The sequence below is a fragment of the Vanacampus margaritifer genome, chromosome 16, assembly GCF_051991255.1.
Source record: "Vanacampus margaritifer isolate UIUO_Vmar chromosome 16, RoL_Vmar_1.0, whole genome shotgun sequence".
Classification (NCBI taxonomy): domain Eukaryota; kingdom Metazoa; phylum Chordata; class Actinopteri; order Syngnathiformes; family Syngnathidae; genus Vanacampus; species Vanacampus margaritifer.
The window spans coordinates 2,284,834-2,307,902 of NC_135447.1; the positions used below are offsets into that span (position 1 = coordinate 2,284,834).

General features: G+C 41.4%; 3 protein-coding genes across 7 annotated transcripts; 1 reads left to right on the forward strand and 2 right to left on the reverse strand.

Moving 5' to 3' along the window:
• Positions 1-164: 164 nt before the first annotated feature.
• Positions 165-6,302, reverse strand: thsd1 (thrombospondin, type I, domain containing 1). The gene is made up of 8 exons (XM_077546165.1): positions 6,120-6,302; positions 5,341-5,452; positions 4,571-4,959; positions 3,568-4,228; positions 3,184-3,345; positions 2,625-3,003; positions 1,264-1,720; positions 165-920 (listed from the first exon to the last, which is right to left on the reverse strand). The coding sequence occupies exons 2-8, from the start codon at positions 5,390-5,392 to the stop codon at positions 321-323; spliced, it is 2,700 nt and encodes an 899-aa protein (XP_077402291.1). The 5' UTR covers positions 5,393-5,452; positions 6,120-6,302; the 3' UTR covers positions 165-320.
• On the forward strand, positions 2,961-22,446 carry proser1 (proline and serine rich 1). Of its 4 annotated transcripts, XM_077546169.1 has the most exons (13): positions 13,189-13,513; positions 13,604-13,669; positions 13,775-13,843; positions 13,920-14,014; positions 14,119-14,212; positions 14,381-14,491; positions 14,730-14,831; positions 14,908-14,986; positions 15,136-15,228; positions 17,477-17,947; positions 18,566-18,782; positions 21,065-21,212; positions 21,409-22,446. In XM_077546169.1, exons 1-13 carry the CDS (start codon positions 13,469-13,471, stop codon positions 21,529-21,531), a joined length of 1,713 nt encoding a protein of 570 aa, XP_077402295.1. In that variant the 5' UTR covers positions 13,189-13,468; the 3' UTR covers positions 21,532-22,446. The 4 variants fall into 4 exon arrangements, with proteins under 4 accessions (XP_077402294.1, XP_077402295.1, XP_077402292.1 ...); XM_077546166.1 differs by having other exon boundaries at positions 17,477-18,782; XM_077546167.1 differs by lacking the exon at positions 15,136-15,228 and having other exon boundaries at positions 17,477-18,782.
• On the reverse strand, positions 7,390-13,052 carry vps36 (vacuolar protein sorting 36 homolog). Of its 2 annotated transcripts, none has more exons than XM_077546172.1 (15): positions 12,890-13,052; positions 12,536-12,660; positions 12,356-12,424; positions 12,180-12,250; positions 11,922-12,036; positions 11,693-11,782; positions 11,084-11,170; positions 10,890-10,922; positions 10,704-10,781; positions 10,493-10,627; positions 10,345-10,410; positions 9,680-9,744; positions 9,272-9,356; positions 9,090-9,166; positions 7,390-7,714 (listed from the first exon to the last, which is right to left on the reverse strand). In XM_077546172.1, exons 2-15 carry the CDS (start codon positions 12,629-12,631, stop codon positions 7,633-7,635), a joined length of 1,149 nt encoding a protein of 382 aa, XP_077402298.1. In that variant the 5' UTR covers positions 12,632-12,660; positions 12,890-13,052; the 3' UTR covers positions 7,390-7,632. The 2 variants fall into 2 exon arrangements, with proteins under 2 accessions (XP_077402298.1, XP_077402297.1); XM_077546171.1 differs by having other exon boundaries at positions 12,536-12,752; positions 12,890-13,028.
• Positions 22,447-23,069: the final 623 nt, after the last annotated feature.

Below are 23,069 nucleotides of genomic sequence, written 5' to 3' on the forward strand. Positions count from 1 at the left end.
AGTTTTTTTCTCGGAATATTGCCCCCACCCTCTAAAAAATCCAAAAAATACAAAAATATATATATTTATACGTGGCCCTAATACTCCGTCGTAGTAAATAACGGGCAATGAGTTGAAAAAGAAATCCATGAATAGGTGAATTTGCGAATGCCAAACCACTAGAATGCATAGGTTCACTGTTTTATTGTAAAACTCATTACAAACGATTACTTAAAAATCTGCTTATACTGCATATCATGGGCACAAACGATAAAATGAAAACTTCAAATCCTGTTAAAATCTCTCCTCGCAATCTATAGGTGACAATTCCGGTTTGTGATCTAAATCTTGTCTACCGCATATCCTGGCGAAAACGTCAGCATCTGTTGCTCCGCCTCACTCGGGACATACGCAGAGCTTTCAGTGCCGACGTAGCATCCAGAACCAGGACGCGGGCGGCCATGTTCTTTCCTGTTTTCGGATGGCGCCACGCTGAAGGTGGAGCTGCGCTGACGTCCTCTAACGCTGGAGCAGGACTGAGCCTCCTTTAGTTTCCGCGCCAGCATGTTCCTCCGGATAGGCGATGGACCGCGGCGGTTCCAGTTCTGCTCGGCCCGTTCCACACTCAGGTTGGCGCCGCGCTGACAGTCAGGACTCGTGACCGGGCCGCCGATCCCTGAGATTCCCTCGTGAGCTCTGCTTCCCGCCTCGCTCTCACCAGTGCCACTGTGGTCCACGTGTTTCGGCGAAGTGCTGGTTCCTGTATGTTTGACTTGATTACCATGGGAAGGAATGGAACTCTGTATGGAGGGATTCCACTGGGGTCTAGATTGGGTCCACTTTGGGGTGTCGTGCTCTGGAATGGGGTAGGAGCTAAGTGGGGACCTCTCTCTTCTCTCTTTGGTCCACGAGTTTCCTTCAGGAAGGGTCCGAGATCCCACCTAAACAGGACAAAAATTAGTGTTTCGTAGCATACATACCTGATATATATTTTACATAAAAATATATTAAAAAAATACAAAAAATATATTAATTTTGACTTTAAAAAATATATATTTAAGAGATCCACGGGGAGCCACAGAAAAGGGAATAAAGGACATCTGGCTCCAGAGCCGCAGCTTGCAGACCCCTAAACATGAAGTTCTGCCAGGCTGTCACTATACATCGCTGACATAAAAAGATGAACAATGATACACTATTTATAGTAAATAAATAATTTTAGGATCAATTTTAAGCGCTTGGTCATCAGAACGGAAATGACCTGACTAAATCTGTGGACTTCACCTGAGTCATGCTCCTGTCTCGGTAGTGTCCTGCAGATGAAATGTGAGGTTTTGTCTCAGTAAAACTGGAGGTCCTGCGGAAATTTGGATTCTTCTGATATGCGTTTCTCATCGGTCTCTCAGCGAGACCCGCCACGCCACTCCTCTCCACCATCTCCACCCAGTCGGCAGTGCGGTCTCGCCACTTGGATTTGCCCTCACTTGCATGACCAGATCCTTGTGGGCCCAAGACGAGGTCTATTCTGGAATTCGGCCGGTCCGGCGCGATCCTGGAAGCCTGCGACCGCGGCTCGGAAAAGGAGGACGCGATGGGTGAGGGAATGTGGGGATTGGTTGGTGAAGCAGGGGTCCCTACTGAAGAATCGTGAACTGGACTTGAGGAGACGTGGTAGAGTTGAGTTGCCTCCTTTAAGCCCTTCTTCTTCATTTCTTTTAACTGCTGCTGAGCTAAGCGGTACCTAGGGTAGACGCAACACATTTTATACTGAAATAACAGTTTCTTGTGTATGTGGTCAGTTGTAAGACCTGATTCAAATCAGGGTTCTTTTAGTTAACGAAAACTAATGAAAAAACTAAAATTCAAAAGACAATTTTGTTAACGAAATCAAATTAAAAAAAAACAAATGCTTTTTAAAAAACGAAAACTAACTGAAACTGCATTTTATGTTTACAAAACTAACTAAAACTAACTATAATTATAGCAAAAATGTCCTTTGTTTTAGTCTTTGGTAATTAATTTAATGTACCATTGGCAATTACTTTAAATGTGATTTGAAGTATTATTTATTTAACCGGAATAAGGACGTTTGAAAGTGTCACACAAAAGCGACGTCATCCAACAGCAGCCAATAAAAAAAGCACCTTCAGATGACGTCTCTCAGAGGCGACAATGAAATGCAACGCTAGGTAAGAAATGCATCACTTTTTTCACTTTACTATGGTGTTTATTAAATATTGCGCACAAGCCGAGGTGGCAAATCGAGGTCCAGAAATTGAAACCCTATCACAGTTTGTCTTTAACCCTAGGTGTTAGCTGGTTAGCTCCTTGGCTAGCTCCCATAGTGCTCGTTTACCGGCTAGGGAGCTAGAAGTTAGCATCAATGGCTAAAGCCAAACTGTGGCAGGGTTTTTACTTTTTTGCCACCTCTCTGCACAAGTAATACACATTAAAAAAAAACTGAAAACTGATACTTAAAATAAACCAAAACTAAGCTTTATTTTTTATTTGTAAATAAATAACTAAAACTAATAGAACCACCCTGAAAACCAATTAAAACGAACTTAAATAAAAAAACGAAATGAAATAAAAACTAACTAAAATGAAAATTCCAACACTATAATAACCCCGATAAAAATACATACCCAAAAATGGGAGGCAGGAACGTCTGACCACTGGGAGACAGCCTCTTTGGATCCTGCGACAGTGGCGTCACCATTATCTGTGGAAGAGGCCCGTGGGTCTGTGTCGAACCGACACCCACCACCAGGCTCGGCCCCTGGAGGCTGTTGTCGCAAATGGAGGCTTCGTCGGAGAGTTTGCGGCCGCCGGGGGAATGCACGGAGCCTCTGCGGACCGAGCTGCATTGAGGGGTGTGACAGAGCTTCCTCCACACGGTGATGACGACAGTGGCCAGAATGACGGCAAGGCAGAGGGAGATGCCGGCAATCACCACCATGTTGCCACCAAGAGGGCCAACTCCGGCCAGCACGGGAGGAAGAGATGGAGAAGGATCTGGAAATGCTAGGGAAAGAAAAGCAAATAGTGAAATATGAAATGTTACTTTTACTACTATTCTGTCAGCCAATTTGATTGACTAATTTTGGCTCAAGGACCACCTTTGATTTTGAACACAAGTTTGACATGTTTTTTTTTTTTGCAAGATTTTTCTCTTCTCAACATCAGGGTGAGTGACTGACTGACCTGCACAGTCTTCCAGGGAGCACAGGGACTGTTTCTTCGTCATTCCAGTGCATTGCTTTCCTTGAACACCAGAGGGCGACAAACACTCCCGTATACGTTCCCTGACGCCCTCGCCACAGCTCACACTGCACACACTCCACTCTTTCCAGGGCCCCCAAGATTCTTCACGAAAAAGGGTGAGCAAAATATGCGGAATAACATGAAATATTTAGTTATGTTTTTAAAAATAATCATCAAAAAAAAATGAATCCCACTTTTGATTGATTAATGACACATTAAAATAATTATTTATTTTGAAATAAATTGGTCGGTGAAATGTTTGTATTTATATCATGTGACATTTGTTTAATTTAAATTATAATTAATTGACACACACACTCTCACCTTCGCTCCTGTGCACCACAAGGCAGGTCTGAGCCGGGCTAGGCGAGCGGCTGTAGTTCAACACAAATCGGAAGCAATACTTACTCCTTCCCGGGTAAAAAACCGAGCAGTTGAATTCCGTTTCGTTCTCTCCCTGAGTGAGCCAGTTAAAAGCCAACGGAGGAGAGGACGGCTCCTCTTGCCCGAAACCCATCGCTGCCGTACCTCCCGCTCCCATCCCAGAGGGGACGGCGACCCCTCTTCCAACAACACCGTCCTTATACAGCAGAACTTTCCCGTCAATGTGAGCGCAAGGCGGCGTTACTAGCTTCACGGTCACAGTCCCTTCACACCCACTCCTAAAGATATTGGCATTTTCCACGAGCAGCTTATAGGGGAAGATGTGAGACAGGTAGAGAGGGCTGGAGCTTTTCACCTCCTGTGCTGAGTGGGGAGAGCGAAGGGACACTTGTATGAAGTCTTTCTCGGTGAAAGGGAAGGCACATGGAAGCTTGATCATCTGGGAACGCAGAGGTCGGATTGGACGTTGCGTGCGGGCTTGCACCTTGTTGATGCCTTTTCGTCCAATCTGGTTGTACTCCATGTAGCTGACTTCGAGTAGCAGAGCAGGTTCGAGGATGCTGGAGCAAGGCTGGAAGTGTTCATTGGTGGATATTCCGATCTGGGGAGGGAGGGAGAGCAAAGGAATTTACCTACGGTTGACAAACATAAATTGTGATGTGATCAAATATGATAAAACAAGTAAAGGGTTACGGTTACCCTCATAACGCAAAATAGTGATATAACTGATGATCCATCGTCAGTGTCAGCGAACCGGTAACATTTCGTTTTTGGCAATACTCTTAATTAACTGAGGAAATGATGCTACATACTCCGGCTTTACCGCATTATAACTAGCGCAACATTGATGCTACAGAGAATAGATGGATTTATAAAAAAAGCATCATCAGAAATCGCGTGAATTCTGCCCCACCCTGTAAACTTGAAACCCCTGGATACTTGCCTGAAAAGCTCCCGAGTGGTTTGCGACCCTCTCCACCGCAATGTGAAACGTGGGCCACTGCACCTGCAGTTCTGAACTCCACCACCACGCGGTCCTCTCCGAACGCTCCGTCCCATTTGAGTGCGGCGCCACCGTCATGCTGCTCTGCTTCAGCAGGAAGCGGAAAGTTCCGGCATACAGGAAACCGGAGCAGCTGAACTCCACCCTGCCGGCAGACTGGTTGTTGGGCAGAGTCCTGGTCAGGAGGGTGGCGTTCGTGTGCATGTCGATCAGAGAGAGGCTCAGATGGCGGATGAGGCTGCTGTTGGTTTTGGTGCCAAAGTCCACGAATACGCTGGCGTTGCTAAGGGCGACGTGGAAGGAGGGCCAGATGTTGAGCCCTGCCAAAGCTTAACCAGGGAAATGACATCATATTACAAGTTATTATCATATTATTTATCAATTTTATTTCATTTTGTAGCACAGACTTTATTGCAACTTCACTACTCAGTTCTTTTGACTTTGGACTCTGGACCTCAATTCAATAAAGGCAGGATGTCGCGACACAGTAATGTACGTTAAGAGCTATTGTACTCGTACTTAAAGGCAAAAACCTTTAAACCAGTTATAAGACGAGCACAGATATGATTTACCCCCTTTAGTAGATACACGTGACCATTTTTAGACGATGTGGTCTAAGCAGCTCTCATGATTCCATAGCATTATTGCACATATACAAATGTAATAAAAATGTAAAAAGTGGCTGATGTATATATTGTGACCACGCATACCATATCCCATCATCCCAAGCAATAGAGAGAGCAGCGAGACAGCTTGTGGCATTCCGATGTCTCTTTTTTCAGCTTACACCTCATGGCCGCTTTCTTTTACCATCACTGACCTCTAAAATCACAAAACAACACACATTACAAATAACATAGTCAAAAATTGCTCGTGGAGGTCAAGATGCGTGTAGTTTGAGTAATAGGAAGGAAGCGAACGTCATTGTGGAGTTTTCCTCTTCCTCCAATATGGCATTTAGAAAAAATAAAAAAAAAATTATAGATGGATGGATAGAATTTGACTAAAATGAGAATTAAACATACTGTACCAAAAAGCATCTGTAAAATGTGTCAAGATTAAAAGCAAATGTTTGCTTATATTGCTAACTTATTACTTAATTGTCGACTGTCCCAATATTTTTTGTACATATTTGTCCTGTGGTTTCCTATTGTCTTATTTTATTCGTTTTTAAATAAAGCCATATGCCCTTTTCTTTACAAACAAAACCAATTTACCCCAAAAAATGCTCGTAAACGTGGAATTTTTGCTCAAGTACAGTACATTATATTTAATGTTTGCTTCAATCGTTCGACTACGGCGCAACTTTTGGTATACTGTACAAACTAACGCCAAAGTAATTGAAAGAAAGCCCCAGCTTCGTCTCAATGAAACGTACTCTAATCTAATGGTCGTCAAAATCATTTCAACAAAATACCCACTTTCTAATTGTGTGCGCGACGAGCGTCCACAAAAAACATCAAATGTACATCAACAATTAGCTACTCACGCGCCCAGGCTCATTTCGGCAACATTAGTCCGCGTTTCCCCTCGTTTTCGCTCCAATTAGAGTAAGAATGATGTCCAAACGGCGCTTGTATTCATTTCAGCGCGTGGAGAAAGTCGACAGTTGTCGTGTGCTGCTGTTGTGAGACTGGCAGACAACATAGCTCACGTGCTTACCATTGTTTGACTTTTATTGTTTTGATGCCAGTTTCTTATTGCATCACTATACATATAGTCTACTTCAGCATGTGGAAATTATTTAGGCAATAATGAAAAATTAAAAAAAAATTGTGGGGGGGGGGGGGGTGTCAAAATGTCCTTAAGACAATTGTTTTAATCATCTTGTATTAAAAAAGAAGAAGCTTGCAACTACATGAAAACTCTCAAAATTGTCTATACAGAAATGTCATAGATCAGTGGTTCGAAAACTTTTTACACCATGCAAGAAGCACCTAAAAAAAAAAAAAACGACAACCATAATGATCAACAACAAAATGCAGTAGAGCAGCTCAAAGTTTTCATCAAAACCAGTCAATTTTATTCCTAAAGTTTTTTATATTATTGCAAACAAATGTAATATGAGGCACATTTTGAACATTCACATTGCACTGTAATAAGGGGTAAAATTCAAATCAAAATGTACTGCACATTACTAAAATACCTTTTTTTTTTCTTTAAAATTTTTCAACGGAACATATACAGTACTTAAAACATTAACTGCATTTTGCATAGCAAATGTACTGTGCTGGATGTAAAATAAAGGTTTTTAATTCACAGATTCTTCATGGACCACTATGGTGAGGTTGTGTAAAATCACTTTAATAGACGACCTTATTGCATTCCACCTGACATCTTCTGGTTTTCTCCCGTACGTTCAGTGGATTGAAATACACTCACTCAAACAGTAAAATTGTACAAGTATGCAATATTATGTGAGATGTAAGTTAAGTCGTAATACTACCTGAAAATATATATATTTTTATTATATTTTGTTTTTAACTCTAAGAAAAGGCAATACAATCATTCATGTAACTTGTCATCCTTTGCTAGCTCAGACATTCCACTTACTGCACTTCAGTATGAAACAATGTCAATAAATTTAACCTATACAGTTCATTTGTGCATTTAGAACTCATTGAGATAATCTTTCCTTTCTCAATGAGCCACACAAACCTCGTGGCAGGCTAATCTAATCAGTGTGGCCCTGCATACTTTGATTTTACCTCTGAAGAACCATTTCAAAAATAAAAATGAATAAGAGTGAACCACAGCAGTAAATATGCCATTCATAAAAGTGGCACAGGTGGATTTTATTTGCAACATGATTTCTTACATATTCATTCATACGCATTCCATTACCAAGCTAAATTGTCTACACTTTGGTTTAACAAGAACGGGTAGACACACAACAAACGATAGTTCTGAACATGCTATGAAGCAGAGAGTGCACAGAGAGGAGTCACGCTAAATGAAAGTTCTAATACTCATTTATTCTATCTAGAATGTATACAAAAACCTCAAAAGAGGTTTGGGTAGAACCTCAAACCCTCAACGGAGTCATCTCGACAAAGGTGGCCCATCTTCTCAGCAAGAAGCAAACTGCAATGAAGGCGGAGAGTGAACAAAAAATAATGGGAATTGAAATCTTTTGACGGGTCGGTTAGTTGCCATTCTGCCTTTTGATAACAACTGACAACATTACTGTATAGGAACAGACAAATTGGTAGCTAGCTTGGTTGGGGACAGCGTGTTAGCAGCTAGCTACCATTTGATTTGACCCGTTCCCGGTCCAGGTATAGAAATGGACAAATTGGTAGCTAGCTTGCTTGGGGGTGGGGGACACTATTTAGGCGCTAGCTAGCATTAGCATTCAAACCCTGTTGCTGGTCCAGATGTATAGAAACAGACAAATTGGTAGCTAGCTTGGTTGGGGACAGCGTGTTAGCAGCTAGCTACCATTTGATTTGACCCGTTCCCGGTCCAGGTATAGAAATGGACACATTGGTAGCTAGCTTGCTTGGGGGTGGGGGACACTATTTAGGCGCTAGCTAGCATTAGCATTCAAACCCTGTTGCTGGTCCAGATGTATAGAAACAGACAAATTGGTAGCTAGCTTGGTTGGGGACAGCGTGTTAGCAGCTAGCTACCATTAGATTTGACCCGTTCCCGGTCCAGGTATAGAAATGGACAAATTGGTAGCTAGCTTGCTTGGGGGTGGGGGACACTATTTAGGCGCTAGCTAGCATTAGCATTCAAACCCTGTTGCTGGTCCAGATGTATAGAAACAGACAAATTGGTAGCTAGCTTGGTTGGGGACAGCGTGTTAGCAGCTAGCTACCATTTGATTTGACCCGTTCCCGGTCCAGGTATAGAAATGGACAAATTGGTAGCTAGCTTGCTTGGGGGTGGGGGACACTATTTAGGCGCTAGCTAGCATTAGCATTCAAACCCTGTTGCTGGTCCAGATGTATAGAAACAGACAAATTGGTAGCTAGCTTGGTTGGGGACAGCGTGTTAGCAGCTAGCTACCATTTAGATTTGACCCGTTCCCGGTCCAGGTATAGAAATGGACAAATTGGTAGCTAGCTTGCTTGGGGGTGGGGGACACTATTTAGGCGCTAGCTAGCATTAGCATTCAAACCCTGTTGCTGGTCCAGATGTATAGAAACAGACAAATTGGTAGCTAGCTTGCTGCGGGACAGCGTGTTAGCAACTAGCTAGCACTTCCATATGACCCCAGTTCCTGGTCCAGTCTATGTGCTCTTCTCATTATGTTTTTCTTCGCTTAAACATTTTATATAAGAAAAAAAAAAAGTTTCATATCTTTTCATGTTTTCTGCTTTACTAATGAACATGATCATGTATGTCGCTCAACTCTATTTCCACCCCCTTCTTGTGCTGCAGACAATAACACTGCTACTCTTCTCTTTCTGCCTATTTTCCATTGCACTCAATTGCATATTAAAACACTTACCGCTCCTTTGACAAAAGTACAGAGAGACCCAACAGTTTAGCAAACTCCTCTGCTGTTAAAGACCCTTTCTCTGACACCTGATGAGCGACAAGAAAGTGGAGCGTAGTTAAGAAATGGAATAACGTCCGCCCCATTATTGTTATGGAATATCTGGAAAGAGTGTTTGTAACAGTGGCGCTCACATTGTCCAGCGCTGAGGCGATCATTTCCTCTTCGCTGTGAGACTGCAGCTGCACCACCATCACGCCACTATCAAAAACACGCAGCCTGCACAAGGCAAAAGTGTGCCATGTTAAAATGATTTTACAATCTTTTTTTACCCATCTTTTGCCATCTACGTGAATGAGTCGTATGTAAGACTATTAGGTGTAGCTTGGTGCAAAATCCCAGGAAGTGACGGGAAGTGGTCAAGACAAAAACAGGAAGCCTGACAGGAAAAGCCTGGCTGGGTCTTCTGTGTAGGTCAACCAATTGCGATTCGAGGTTCTGAGGGTTATGGGTGTTTGTCACTTCGAAGTTATGTGGGAAGTGTAGGGTGGTGGGATTTTTACTATTATTATTATTTATTTATTTTTTTAAAGACAACTCACCTCAGTGGGAGCTTCAAGGACTCAAACATCTTGCATGCATTCAATAAATCTTCTGGAGATAAAAGCTGTAAAAAATAAAATTTAAATAAAACATTAATAAATCTGGAGATAAAAGCTGTAAAAATAAAACATTAATAAATCTGGAGATAAAAGCTGTACAAAAAATAAAAAAAAAATAAAACATTTATAAATCTTCTGGAGATATAAGCTATAAAAAAAAACCCTTTTTTTCTGGAGATAAAAAAAACAAAAAAATAAATACATCTTCTGGAAATAAAAGCTGTAAAAACAAAAATAAAAAAATCTCCTGGAGACAAAAACTGTAAAAATAAATAAATAAAATAAACCTAAAAAAAAATCAACAAATCTTCTGGAGATAAAAGCTGTAAAACAAACCCAATACATTTTCTAGAGATAAAAACTAAAAATACAAAATGAAAAAAAATCTTTTAGAGATAAAAACTAAAAATAAAATAAGAAAAATCAATAAATCTTCTAGAGATAAAAGCTGTAAAAAAAAATAAAAATAAAATAAATCAATAAATCTTCAACAGATAAAAGTGGTTGCTAAAAAAAAAAAGACCAAGCAATCTCCGTTTGCGTCTTTATATTCCAAGCAAAATCCATCAAACTTTGTCTGCGTTTGTTTTGACGATAGGATTTACCTCCATGCCTCGAGCCCGGTTGACCAGACAGTACACTTCGGACAGCGCCATCATGCCTCCCCGCTCCTGAGAACATAGCAAATGGCGGAAAAGGTTGTGTGATAAACTGAGTAACAAGATGGCTGCCTGCGCGGCATCTCATGCTCACCTCCAGAGGGGCCTGTAGCATATCTCCAAGTTGTTTAGCCAGCTGCATGTGGTAATGTGTGCCTGAGCCATGTGTTTCCCTGGTGACGGGGTTAGCGATACCCATGCTCAGCAGGTAGGACTTAAAGCGGATGGTCTTGAAAGTAGAAATAAACATGTTATCGCGTGTGTCACATGTGCAAGAATCCAACGTGGTTAGCTCTAGTTGTCACCTCGTCCTCGGTTATGTCGCCTTGCTTGTCTTTTATTTTGTTCGCTATAGATTTGGACAGCTCTACCATCTCTTTGGCCTGTTTTTTACAGCAAGGAAACACATAGTAATCAACCATAAAATAAAACAATTTGTTTATATCATAAAAACAAGAAGTGAAAAAAGATACAAATGTAGTGTTCTTTACCTTTACCATCAACTTACTGAGGTCCTCAAAGGCCTTAAAAAAAAGAAAATAAATGCGTAAAAGGCACAAACTTGATACAATTCAGAAAACATGTTTATATCAATACCATTAATTTATTGATTGCTTGTTCATTTTTCTTTACTTTGACCACAAGAATGGACCGAACATGGTCAGCCAACTTATTTTAAAAACACCTCTGAGATGTTTTTGTCCGTTTCTTTCCTCCTCTCCTCAATCTTCCGCTCAATGCCGACAATCCCGACTGCTCGCGTCTTTCCTGCCTGCACGACCACAATGGAGAAGGAAAGGGAAAAAAATGGGAACATTTTCAGAGGAAAGGAAACAAAAGAGCAAGGAACAAATTGCAGTTAGCGGCTAGCTAAACAAGTGTAGATTTACATTAATAATGAATACAGAGCTGCTGATCATAGGCTGCATTCATAAATTAAAGCGAGTGGAGCGCGGTCTGTCGCACACGAGGATGACAAAGCATCTGCTTAATAACACGTTCAAGTTTTTCTTTTTATCTTAAAACGATTTACCTTAATCACAATCTCGCATTGCATTGTGGCAATACAATCCTGGTGGATTAATGCGCTTTAAAAAGGACATTGTGATGAGTGATGACCACATGCAAGCCCACACGACTGGTTCCAAAACAAGTCTGCATCTCAAATGGATGCAACACTGCCATCCTGTGGGACATGCTTTAAATGGAGAGTGGAGCCATCACTTGCTAAATCGCCTCCTCACTCCTCCATCTATGAGTCCACGGCAGAAATCAACAACAGGGATGTACAAACCTGTGATCCGACTTCTGATGGGACGGGCTGGGAAGCGGGTGTACTCTGCCATCTCTTCTGAGTCATCTCCTCATTTAGCCTCCTGAAAAACTGAAGGTAAAAGGGCACCATAGAGAGGACACATTATGGAAAATTGGCTTTTTAAATGCTTGCTCGCCAATAGTTGGATCCCTGAAGTAAACCACCCACCCAACCCATGAAGAGTGGAATTCAAACAAGTGGGATTTACCTCAATCTGTCCATGTTCCTTAAAAGAGAGCTTGATGTAGGAAAACTTGCTGTGTTGGTAGGGACCTTGCTCCTTGTTGGCTGGTGCTGGATGAAGGTGTATAACAATCTTTGCACTGCAACAAATTAGAACATGACATTAAATCAACAATTGGACACAAAATATGAATTTAATGAAAATATATCCAATGCTTTTTAACAGCAAGGTCACTTCCACTTCAAAACACACGTACAGTGTACTACAGTGCACTTTACTTACCTCTTCCCTATCCCTGCAGCCTGCTCCTCAAAAAATAAAATTTGTGACAGTGGTATGGAAATGCAGCAGTCCTGAGAAAAATAACAAGACATTCACAAGTCGCATTGAGACAGAACACAAAAATATGTGCATGTTTTGTTATGTTGACATTCTTTGCAAGTTCTCTGCGTCCTTACATGGTTTTTACTGTCCCTCCAAATCAAGCGGTGGGTGCTCAGCAACGCAATTCCAACATCTAGTTTAGCCTGTATTAGCGCAAGAAACAAACTTCATGATACACCGGATATGATGTTATGTATAATGTAACTTGTTAGTGGGTAGGATTGAACGTAGCATGCTGAGAAGGAAAATTATACCTTGTCGTCGCCATCATACAATCTGACGCCTCGCTGTTGTATTACTAAAGTCTCATTTATTTCCAAAAGACCGTTTGACCACGAAAATCGATCCATTTGTTGTGATAATGGGGTCAGATCGTTTCCTGCAAAAAATCACCGAGGCGTCTCATCTTATGTTTACTTCCTGTTCGTACATCATAGTCAAGCGTCGTGTCTAAAAGGGCCCCGGCGCTGCCTGTTAAAAAATGGTCAAATATACCGCTAAGTCGGTTAATAAAAATACTTTTTTTAAATTATGATACAATTTAAATTTTAAAGTACATATACCCTTATGTTTTCACGTTTATAATGTGTATTTCGTCATATATTTACATTTCGGACTTTTTTCCCTAGATGGCGTTCTGTCGAGCTGCCTTGCAGAGGTCCTTGAACGTGTTGACGTGCTAGCGCCAGCTGTCAGCAATAGCTAGCTAATGAGCTATCGTCCCCGTCGCGTTTTTGTCAATTTTGTCATTTTTATGCCGTAATTTTAATATTTTCTGGTATCGGATTTAAAAGAAAACAAATGTAACGGACGATCAAATATTTTCCCCAAATGCATAACGCCTTTTAGTTCAACCATAGTCGTAAACGATGCCGCTAAAGTTGACTAGCTTGTTGTTGGGGATGTGATGCAGGCAGGTTGTGCTCTGCACTCGGTATTGTCGCTTCTCTTTTTTTTGGGAAGTCATTGTTCCAACTGCAGGAAAGTTGTGTCGTATGAGATCAATGAGAAGTACCATAAATGTAATGTTATTATTAAATGGTTTATGAATATGCTTTCTTCTAATATTATATTCAGGCGTTACATAGATCATTTGAAATTATCGTGAATCACGATATCTGTGCATAGTGGATTTACCACGCGTGTGGTACATTTAAAAAAACTGGCCATCTTTTAATTCTATCACCATGGATAAGAAGTCATTTGACATCGTCATAGATGAAATAAAGAAGGTAAAATGTGCTTGGTGAAAAATCACACAATTGTGATAAACAGTCAAATCAACAATAAGTTTTCTGATTGCTCCATTTGTGCATTTTCAGTGTGTCCTGACTGATCAGCGGATTAAAGCCATTGAGCAGGTTCATGGCTACTTCTCCAGCGAACAGGTTATCAGAAACACTGATAAAATGTGTATTACGATGAATAGATCAAATTCACAAAGTAATACTAAGTTGTCTCATGTTGTAAGATGACTTGTTGACCATCTACAGGTCATGGACATACTGAAATACTTCTCCTGGGCAGAACCCCAAATTAAAGCAGTAAAAGCTCTGCAGCATGTAAGCAATGTTTATCGACGATGGTCTTGCCTTTCTGTAATCTGCCATGTTTAATAGATCATTATTTTTCTTGTAGAAAATGGTGGCCATCCCCACCACCAAAGTTGCGAACATTCTGAATTGCTTCACCTTTTCAAAGGACAGAATTATTGTCTTGGAGCTGATTGCTTTGTGAGTGCATTAGCTAATGTAACGTCATGGAGGATTATCCTATTCGCTTCATTCAGGTGTGAACTTGTTAGATTTCCCTACCAGCCCTTTTGTCTCCTTTGCAGGAATATTTCAGATGCACAAAATTACCGTCCTGTCGAGGATTTGTTTCGCATACACTTGTCGGAAAAGAAGCGTGCTCGCAGGATTCTGGAGCAGGTATTTATATATACAGTCAATAAACAAGTTGTTTAATTGGTCATTGCGCTGTATTGTGATTAGATAAGTGATTGGGTTTTACCCCCCCCCCCCCAAAGGATCAGTGAAGAATAATACATATAATCTCTCCTAAAATACCAAATTCACGTAAAGCATTTTGTTTCCTAGGTATGTAAAGTGGGTTGCAAGGCTCCTGTAGCCATGATCTCATCCTGTGGTATGATACCAGGAAATCCATATCCGAAAGGTAGACCGAGTCTGGTTACAGGCACATTCCCGGTAAGTCACGTAAGGTTCGGCTTGCATACAAACATTTTCCCCTAGGTGCAGATATTTTTAGATTCTATTTTAATCAAAATCACGTTTGCTGTTCATGACTTTTTTCATTGCGCTCCACGTTGAAGTTTTTTGAATCAGTATTGCAATTAATGTTGAAAATGCAATGTATTGGCTACCATCTTTGATATGTGGTGAAGGGCTGAAACAAATCACAGAATTTTTGCTCCTTGTATCGCAGGGAATCCCTTCCTTAAAAAAAGAAGGCGAGAAGAAAGATGACCATTCTAACAGTATGGAAGGGAAAGGGATTGCTTCTCGCATAATCGGACATTCTAAACCGGTAAGGAGCACTCCAACAGTAGAACTGCCTGATGAGTGAATGACTTCTTTTCATTTGATATGGATTTGTTTTGCAGTTCCCTTCAAGCTACAACCCCCATCGGCCCGTGCCCTACCCCATACCCCCGTGCAGACCCCATGCCACCATTGCACCAAGTAAGAGGCGACACACACAAAGCTAGTCCGTGCTATAGACTATGACAAAAAAAGGTTGAGTGGTTTGGGCCTCGGGTGAAGTCACATACTGTTTGATTGCAAGTGGTACTGTGGGCAGTGACAGTACTGTATTTGCAATTGCTACACAGGTGCGTACAACAGCGCAGGCCTTGTTTCTATGGGAGGGGTCATAACGGCCAATATGCCCCCTCCCCCCTACAACTCTGCCCACAAAGTAGCAGGTATGGTTCAACTGAGAAGCCTGTATATGTGTGAGCAAGTAGACGCCGATTAAAGCTGGCATGCTGCTTACCTGCGCTTCTGCAGCTTTCAGGTGCACAATTTGCTCTTTTTTAAAAAAAAAAAACAACATTTTTTATTTTTTACTTTAGGTGCACTGAATGACCAGAAAATGACAACTCCTGGTACATTTATGGCTGTAAACTTTTCTACGGAAGAGGATTAGGACCAGTGAAAAGAGAAAAAAAAAAGTTTGGCAGGATTCTCACTTTAAAGTCAGAATTCTGAGATTAACTCTTTGACTGCCAAAAACGTTAAATAACGTTTAGTAAAATCCTATGGAGGAGTGCCAAAGACGTTAAAAGACGTTTTTTTTTTTAAAAAAACGGTGAAACTAACCATTTTCTATTGTGGATTACTGAAAAACGGTATAAGGTAGAAACAAACTTTTTTTTCTGATGAAAGATGAGAGTCCAATCTTTCATTTGGTAGTATGTGTGTTTCCATAGTCCAAACACATAATTTTCTGTGGACCTTGAAAGATCAGTCAAAATGCTTAAATCGGCTGGCACCCACGGCATCCCTTTTCTGAAAACGTCTGGCAGTCAAAGAGTTAAAGTCAGAATCCTGCCAAACTTCTTTTTTTTTTTCTCCTCTCGTCACTGGCCCGAATCCTCTTCCGTAATTTCCAATGCCTTATGCTCTTGAATTTTCCACATTGCAAACGTGAGCGTTTTTTTTTCTTAAACTTCCTGTAAACTTCAGCTTGACAGATGCCATGTCTGCTCTGCAGAGACACGACGCATGGTCGTATCATAGTCGAGGTATCCGAGGAAAAATGCAAACTGCTGTTTTTTGGTCAGTCAATGTGCAGATGCTCATTTTATCCTTTGGTTGCTTGTGGCGCAAGTAGCTTCTGACTAATGCGGGTCTTATTTCTGGGTTCATGCTTGCAGCTCATGAGGGGACTTTTAACTCACATTGTTTTTCTTTTTTTCCAACTTACTTGAAATCCATGTTTCAGGGCCTTTGGGGAGGCATGTGGCCAGAACCACAAATAAATGTGAAAAATGTGTAATTTTTTTTTTTACATTTGTCATTTTCTAAAGTGGACAATGTCAGCCATGTTAATAATCAAATTGCCAAACCCACTCTGATAATAAGACAACCCCCCCAAAGGTAATACCACATTCCAACCTTTGAAGTCGCACGTGGGGAATCGCTATTCTACCTTTCTGCTTGATCTTTTTTTTTTTTTTTTTTTTACTAAGTGTTAATTATAACATTACAATGGTACCTTGACTTAGGATAGAGGTCAGCAACCTTTTCTGTCTCCCCAAAATTTTGGGGGGGCCAAATAAATAACCAAAAATGTGTCTGGTGCCGCAAAACATTTGAAGATTGTGATGAAGGAAACAGTGTGTCAAATAGAGCTGCACCACAACCACAAATATATGCAGCATCCAATACTTTGACATTCATTTTCTTCTACCTTTTGTCTTTAATTTGGGGATTTTTTTTTGTGTGTGGAATTTTTCATACTTTGGTTTTCATATATTTTTAGATTTATTTTTTTTTTTTATAATAATTTAATGGAAATATTATGGTCCTTTTCTGCCCCTCTTCTTCCTTATTTTGTAAATTATATGGCTATTTTTTTTAAAAACATTTTTTCTGCCTATTTTGCCAGCCAATTTCTGACATTTTTGGCAATTTTGTAGACATTTTATGGTAATTTTCGTGATTTATTTTGTTTCTGGACATTTTATAGTTACTTTTTGAACATTTTTTTCCTTTCTTTTTATTTTTTAAATAATAATAATAAATTTTCTGACTTTTTTGGCAATTCCAAAAATATTTTATGGTAATTATTAGACAGTTTGGGTTACTTTTGAACATTTTCTTTTCTGACCTTTTCCCCCCCAATTCTCTGACATTTTTGGCAATTTCACAGATATTTTATGGTAAATTTCTGCTTTTCCTTTTCCTTTTTGGACATTTTTAGGTAAGTTAAAAAAAAAAAAATCATTTGACAACTTAAAAATTTGGACTTTGACATTTTTTGGAATTCTTAATTTTTAAAAATCTGTGGCTCCCGAGTTGCAGACCCCTGGCTTGTTCTTTTGAAATCTTGGTCAAATTGACCAAGCCACCTTAAGTGAAGGTGCCACTGTCTTTAGGATTTCCAAAAGTGGGATCATGTCATGTGATAACGGAATGACAGTCATCCTGATGTCTTCTCATCATTAGGCTACGCCAAACCAGGCAATCCGCAGAAAACGACACCAGGAGTCAACAGCGGGCCGCTGCTGATTCCTCACGGCTCCACGCCGTCCACTCCCGTCCCACCTCAGGCTTCCCCCTCTCAGCCCCCTCCCGCGACTCCCATCACACCTGTTTTTCCCGGCATGGTGCCCGCTCACAACTCTCCGTCTCCCGCTCCGTCACCATCCGTCATCAAAACGGGTCCGCAGACCCCCACTGGCCGTGCGACACCGTCTTCTGTCATTAAAGCACACACCCCCTCGGGTACCCCTTGTGGAACTCCCGTTCCAGTCAGCGGGGGCTTCTCCCCTTCCCCTTTCCATTCTCATTCCCGACCAGGCACCCCCGCCACCTCCCGGAGCGGCGCCGACGTCCTGTCTCAGATGGGTTCGACTCAGCAGAGGGGTTATGCGCAATCTACTGAGCACCCTTTCCATAGCGTACACCCCCAAGCAGGTAACCACCCTAGCTCGGTGATCCGTAGCTACGGCCCATCTGAAACGCCATCCAGCACCCCAGGGTCCTCCACTCCAGTCATTCCCGGTAGTTCCACCCCAGGTCCCAGCCCCAAACCCTCCCCTGCGCATTCTGGCCACACTCAGGCCGCCATGGGCCCGCCTGGACAACTTCAGCACGAGCAGCAACGTGCGGCCATGAGCAGGCACAGCGGCGGCAGCGGCAGTAACAGTCCTGTGCCCTCCGCTTTCAAGGGGACGTCTCGCTCTGGCACGCCGTCTCTCAGCTCTCTGGTGGCACCGGGATCAGCCCAGGCCGCGCTGGCCCGTTCTTTGGGGCTCTCGCACCCTCCAGGGTCTCCTCAGGTCTCCCTGGCCAACCCCGTCGCCATCAGCGGCCTCCAGGCTTTGTCTGCCAGCCCAGGACCGCAGCACTACCCAGGCCTGTCCCCGTTTCCTGCTCTTTCCTCTTCCCTCCCTCCTAACTCCATCCCCTCATCGAGCAACCTCTCAAACCCCTCCCCAAACGCCATCTACCACGGCCTGGCTCCCAACGCCGCAGCTAGCGCGGCCTCTCCTTTCGGCCTCGGCCTCTCATCTGCTCCGTCTATATTCCCAGGCCTTCCGCCTGGTCCAAGCCCCGCGGCTTTCACAGGCTTGGGAGGGCACGGCGCAGGGAGCCCCGTGTTGCCTTCATTCATGGGATTACCTGGAGCCGCTCCATGTTCTGTGGCGTCGGTGGCACCAATGCAGGCGGCGGCGGCAGCCGGCATCCCGGCGTCATCGCCGGTATTACCTGGTTTTGCATCTGCTTTCAGCTCCAATTTCCAGCCTGGGTATGTCACAATTTTTTTTTAGACCAGTGATTCACAACCTGAGATGATGTGTTAGGACAAGCAGAACAGTTCAATTGTCTTCCACCAGATGGCAGCAGGTACATAATTAACCTCGGTGTTTACCTGTTGCCATTCACTTAACAGTGTGACAACACACGCTAACGACATTTGAAAGTACATAAAGGCAATATTATAATTATCTCAATCTATATATTTCTGTGTGTGAAATCTTTTTTGGGTGTAGTGTGTTTTCTCAGTAACTATTATATTAAAAACATTGAAGATTGCTGGCAAAGTACTGTCTGTTTTGTACATGTGACAACAGTCTCCCGTCTTCTTCATATGGAGTAGAATGGAAAGACGTAAGCCTTATTGTACATGGAAAAACATCCTAGCGTGGCTGCATTTTGCGCTTTGCACAAATCACTTGACGTATCCCAAATACATATGAGAAAATGTGTTATGGTCCGATGAAAGTGAAGCCGACTTTTTTGGCCAAAATTCCCAAAGGTGTGTTGGGCATACATGTAATACTGTTTATTTTTTATTCCAATGCTGTTTTTCTTCAGCTGCAACTGGGGATTTGGACAAGGTGGAATAATTATGAAGTTCAAAATAATCATAAGTGTTAGCACCTTCAGGTTCCTGCGAGAAAGCAAAAAATGTCAAGAAAATCCTACTAGAACATCTAAATATTATATGAGGTTAATCAGAGGCACTTTCAAGGATGTTTGCTGACTCTTATCTCATGTGATGGGTTTATTCTGACACATCCCCATTTCTAAGAGGGTGTGCACACTTGTGCAACCACATACTGAAGTTCTTTTTACTGCCCCTCGAAAAGATTCTTTATTTGTAAAGATATAGGTCACATTAATGGTGAAAAGAACCTTTGAAATATTTTAGCTTGTGCTCATTTGTTTATCCATACCATTTGTACAGGGGTGTGTAGACTTTTTATATACAGCCACTGTATCTGAGCTGGAGCCATATATTCTACAGATTGTACTCTGCCCTAGGTGCGGTGTGTGGACTTTGTCCGGAGTAGCCCAACCCTATGATTATTATGAACTGTGAATTTCATATTCCATCAAGCCACGCCCTAAAGTACTCCTGTTCTGCACATCCCTGTTGAAATGCCAGGTTTTTCCTGATATATATAAAAAAAAAAAAAAAAAAACAAGACCATGAATTTTTTTCAAAACATTTTCCACCATTAATGTAGCCTAAAACCTGTACAACTACGTCAGACCCTTCCAAATATGGGCATATGAGTGCCGCTCACACAGAGTGAGTGGCGAGTGCAGTGTGAAAAGGGCATAAAGGTCCTTTTTCAGCTGAAGAGAGCCGGGGGGAGGTTTTGTTTTTGCGAACTGTAGCCGGTCTTGAACGTTTTTCTGAAGATTATTTTTGTGTCTTGCCACTCTGCCCATAGCCCAGAAATATAAAGACTACAGGAGATTGTTGTCACATGTACTATTAGCCAGTTCTTGCCAGCAATTACTGAACCTCCTTTAGTGTTGCCGTCTTAACATCCTCTCTGACCCATTTTCTTCTCGTATTTTCATCAATATTGAAAGGACATCCAGTTGTTGGTGATGTCACGTTAATTCCACTTGATGACGATACTGTATGAGTTGATTGTGTTCCTGCTTTTGTTAACGCCTTGCGAATGATTTTTTTTTACCCTTTCACTGATGCCTTTCAAAAATAATCATAGATTTATTTCATCCTTCGATATGGTGATGCAATACCAGCGTTTTCCTTTTTTTTTTTTTTTTTTTCTCCAGGAGAGCTCAGTATTGTTCATTCGATTTGACATCATCATTGCTCTCCTTTTTTTTTTTTTTTTTTAAAAAAACAAACAAATCAATTAAAAAAAATTTAATAAATGTTTTTTTTTTTTTTTTAATATATATACATATATATATACATATACACACACATATATATATATATATATTATTATTTTTTTTGTATGTGGGTGAGTATGTGTGTGTGTGTGCGTGCGTGCGTGCGTGCGGGCGTGTATTCATCAGTTCACCTAAAGCCCATTAAAAAAAATCCCATACTAATAATATAATATAATAATAAATTGCCAAATGCAGAAACATCAATGTAAGTTATCACGATGTAGTGGCTCTTGCTAATACCAGCGTTTTCCTAATATTAACTCATTCGATGCCATTGACGGCTATAGACGTCAAAACTCTATTTTAACTGTGCTGGCAGTAAAATAAGAATTGATTGATGATGATTTTTTTTTTTTATTTGTCCTCCAGGTTGAGCAGTGGCCTCCAGGCTCCAGCAAACAGCGCCTTCCCGGGCCTGCTGTCCTTCCCTGGTGTCCCGGGCTTCTCTCCCGCCGCCGCCTCCCCTGCTGCTCTCGGCGGCCTCCACAATCCAGCGATGCAGCCCGCCTTGCTGCAGGTACACACGCGCACACACACAAACGGTTTTGCGCACGACTCACAAAAAGTTTGGAACTTTTGGGTGAAATTTCAGGATGAATCTAGAACTCACTATAACCTTTACAGATGAACTTAATTTGAACTGAATGTATGCAAACCTTGAATAAATATCCAAATGTTCAGTATTTAAGTACTTTTATCACGTCATGTTCCAGGCTCCGACATCCGCTTTGGAGGTCTTGCCTCCTCAGCCCAACGCCTTCACCAACTATCCCGCGGGCCCAGGAAACCCCTTCCCCCTCCAGCCGGGCCTGCACCCCCAGTTGGGTTGGCAGTGATACCTGCGCTGTTCTGCTGTTTACCGTCATGACATCTGGGCCTTCAGAAATGTGTTTTTTATCTCTAAAGACAGAAGACTGTGAAATGAAATGAGTGGAAAATGATGTAAATATGAGTTGTTGTTGTTTTTTTTTTGTTTTTTTTCAAAATCAATTATGAGTAGTTTTAATGTTAGTGTTGTCTCGTCGCCAATTTTACCAACAATGAATTATGTAAAAATGAAATGTATGCGGATACATGATGCCATGTAATGAAATGACCGTACTATGTGGGAGTTGTGCTCTCATGTAATTCATTGATGAAATCAAGTATGTATGGGCATGTATTGTTAACTCTTTGACTGCCAGACGTTTTCAGAAAAGGGATGCCGTGGGTGCCAGCCGATTTAAGCATTTTTGACTGATCTTTCAAGGTCCACAGAAAATTATGTGTTTGGACTATGGAAACACACATAGTACCAAATGAAAGATTGGACTCTCATCTTTCATCAGAATTTTTTTTTTGTTTCTACCTTATTCCGTTTTTCAGTAATCAACAATAGAAAATGGTTAGTTTCACCTCTGTTTTGAAAAAAACGTCTTTTAACGTCTTTGGCACTCCTCCATAGGATTTTACTAAACGTTATTTAACGTTTTTGGCAGTCAAAGAGTTAACTGACATGCTGTATTCAGTTGGATGGTCGTATTTTCTTTAGTTAAACACTAATTGCGGCTGTCACACAAGCAGTTTTTGATTTACATTTTAATACCTCCTGTTACTTTGAGAGTTCTTCTCCCATTTTTTTACACTGTCTTTTGCTTACTTGGATTGAAATTTATGCTGTAACTTAGAATTTCTGTGTTTTATGCCGTGTTATGACTGTGCCAAGCCAATGAAATGAGGTCAACTCAATAAATGGAAACGCTCAGCAGAAAGCCGTTCTTACATTTGATGAGTGAGGCGAATCACCAAAATGATTACATTTCCTAAATGTGACGTAGTAAAAAAAAAAAAAAAAAGAAAAAAGCCTCACGTCACATTGTTCATTCATTCCTTTATTTAACCTGGTAATAAACTCACTGAGATTAAAAATCTCTTTCCCAAAAGTGACCTGGCCACAGGTTTAAAACTAGTTGAGTGTTAAATGAGACGGCACAACATCAAAGACAGACTGCAAAGATTTAAAAGCTTCTTCAATTACCCTGGGGGAACAATAAATAACCATGTCATCCGCATTTAAATGGAAACAGGCAACAAAGATTGATATTAATAGAGAACAACAGTGGACCTAGAACAGATCCCTGAGGGACGCCTTTAGAACCAATTGGGCCAAAATTGTCAGTCATTTGCAATTTTGATGAAAACCAATCCCAGTGCTGGGAAAAAATGATTCATCTCTATGAAAGGGTTGTCCAACTTGATTGTGGTCACAGTTTGTGCAAACAAGGGGGAAAGCTATTAACCTGACGCCGATTGTCCTCTGTTGTTGACGCAAAGCCACACCTTCTTTCAGTTGTGCGATATCATACTGCGGCTTCAAAAGGCCCCGGATGACTTC

Bases quoted from the DNA above. Each gene is read 5' to 3' on its own strand.
- thsd1 (XM_077546165.1), bottom strand. From the start codon at position 5,392: ATGCCACAAGCTGTCTCGCTGCTCTCTCTATTGCTTGGGATGATGGGA. The intron at 3,346-3,567 runs GTGAGAGTGTGT...TTTTTCGTGAAG, and splicing joins TGTGGTGCACAGGAGCGAAG to AATCTTGGGGGCCCTGGAAA. The intron at 1,721-2,624 runs GTATGTATTTTT...CGTCTACCCTAG, and splicing joins TTCCTGCCTCCCATTTTTGG to GTACCGCTTAGCTCAGCAGC.
- vps36 (XM_077546172.1), bottom strand. From the start codon at position 12,631: ATGGATCGATTTTCGTGGTCAAACGGTCTTTTGGAAATAAATGAGACT. The intron at 12,251-12,355 runs GTAAGGACGCAG...TATTTTTCTCAG, and splicing joins GGAGGGACAGTAAAAACCAT to GACTGCTGCATTTCCATACC. The intron at 10,782-10,889 runs GTAAAGAACACT...TGTAAAAAACAG, and splicing joins TCAGTAAGTTGATGGTAAAG to GCCAAAGAGATGGTAGAGCT.
- proser1 (XM_077546166.1), top strand. From the start codon at position 13,469: ATGGATAAGAAGTCATTTGACATCGTCATAGATGAAATAAAGAAG. The intron at 13,514-13,603 runs GTAAAATGTGCT...GTGCATTTTCAG, and splicing joins TCATAGATGAAATAAAGAAG to TGTGTCCTGACTGATCAGCG. The intron at 21,213-21,408 runs GTACACACGCGC...GTCATGTTCCAG, and splicing joins TGCAGCCCGCCTTGCTGCAG to GCTCCGACATCCGCTTTGGA.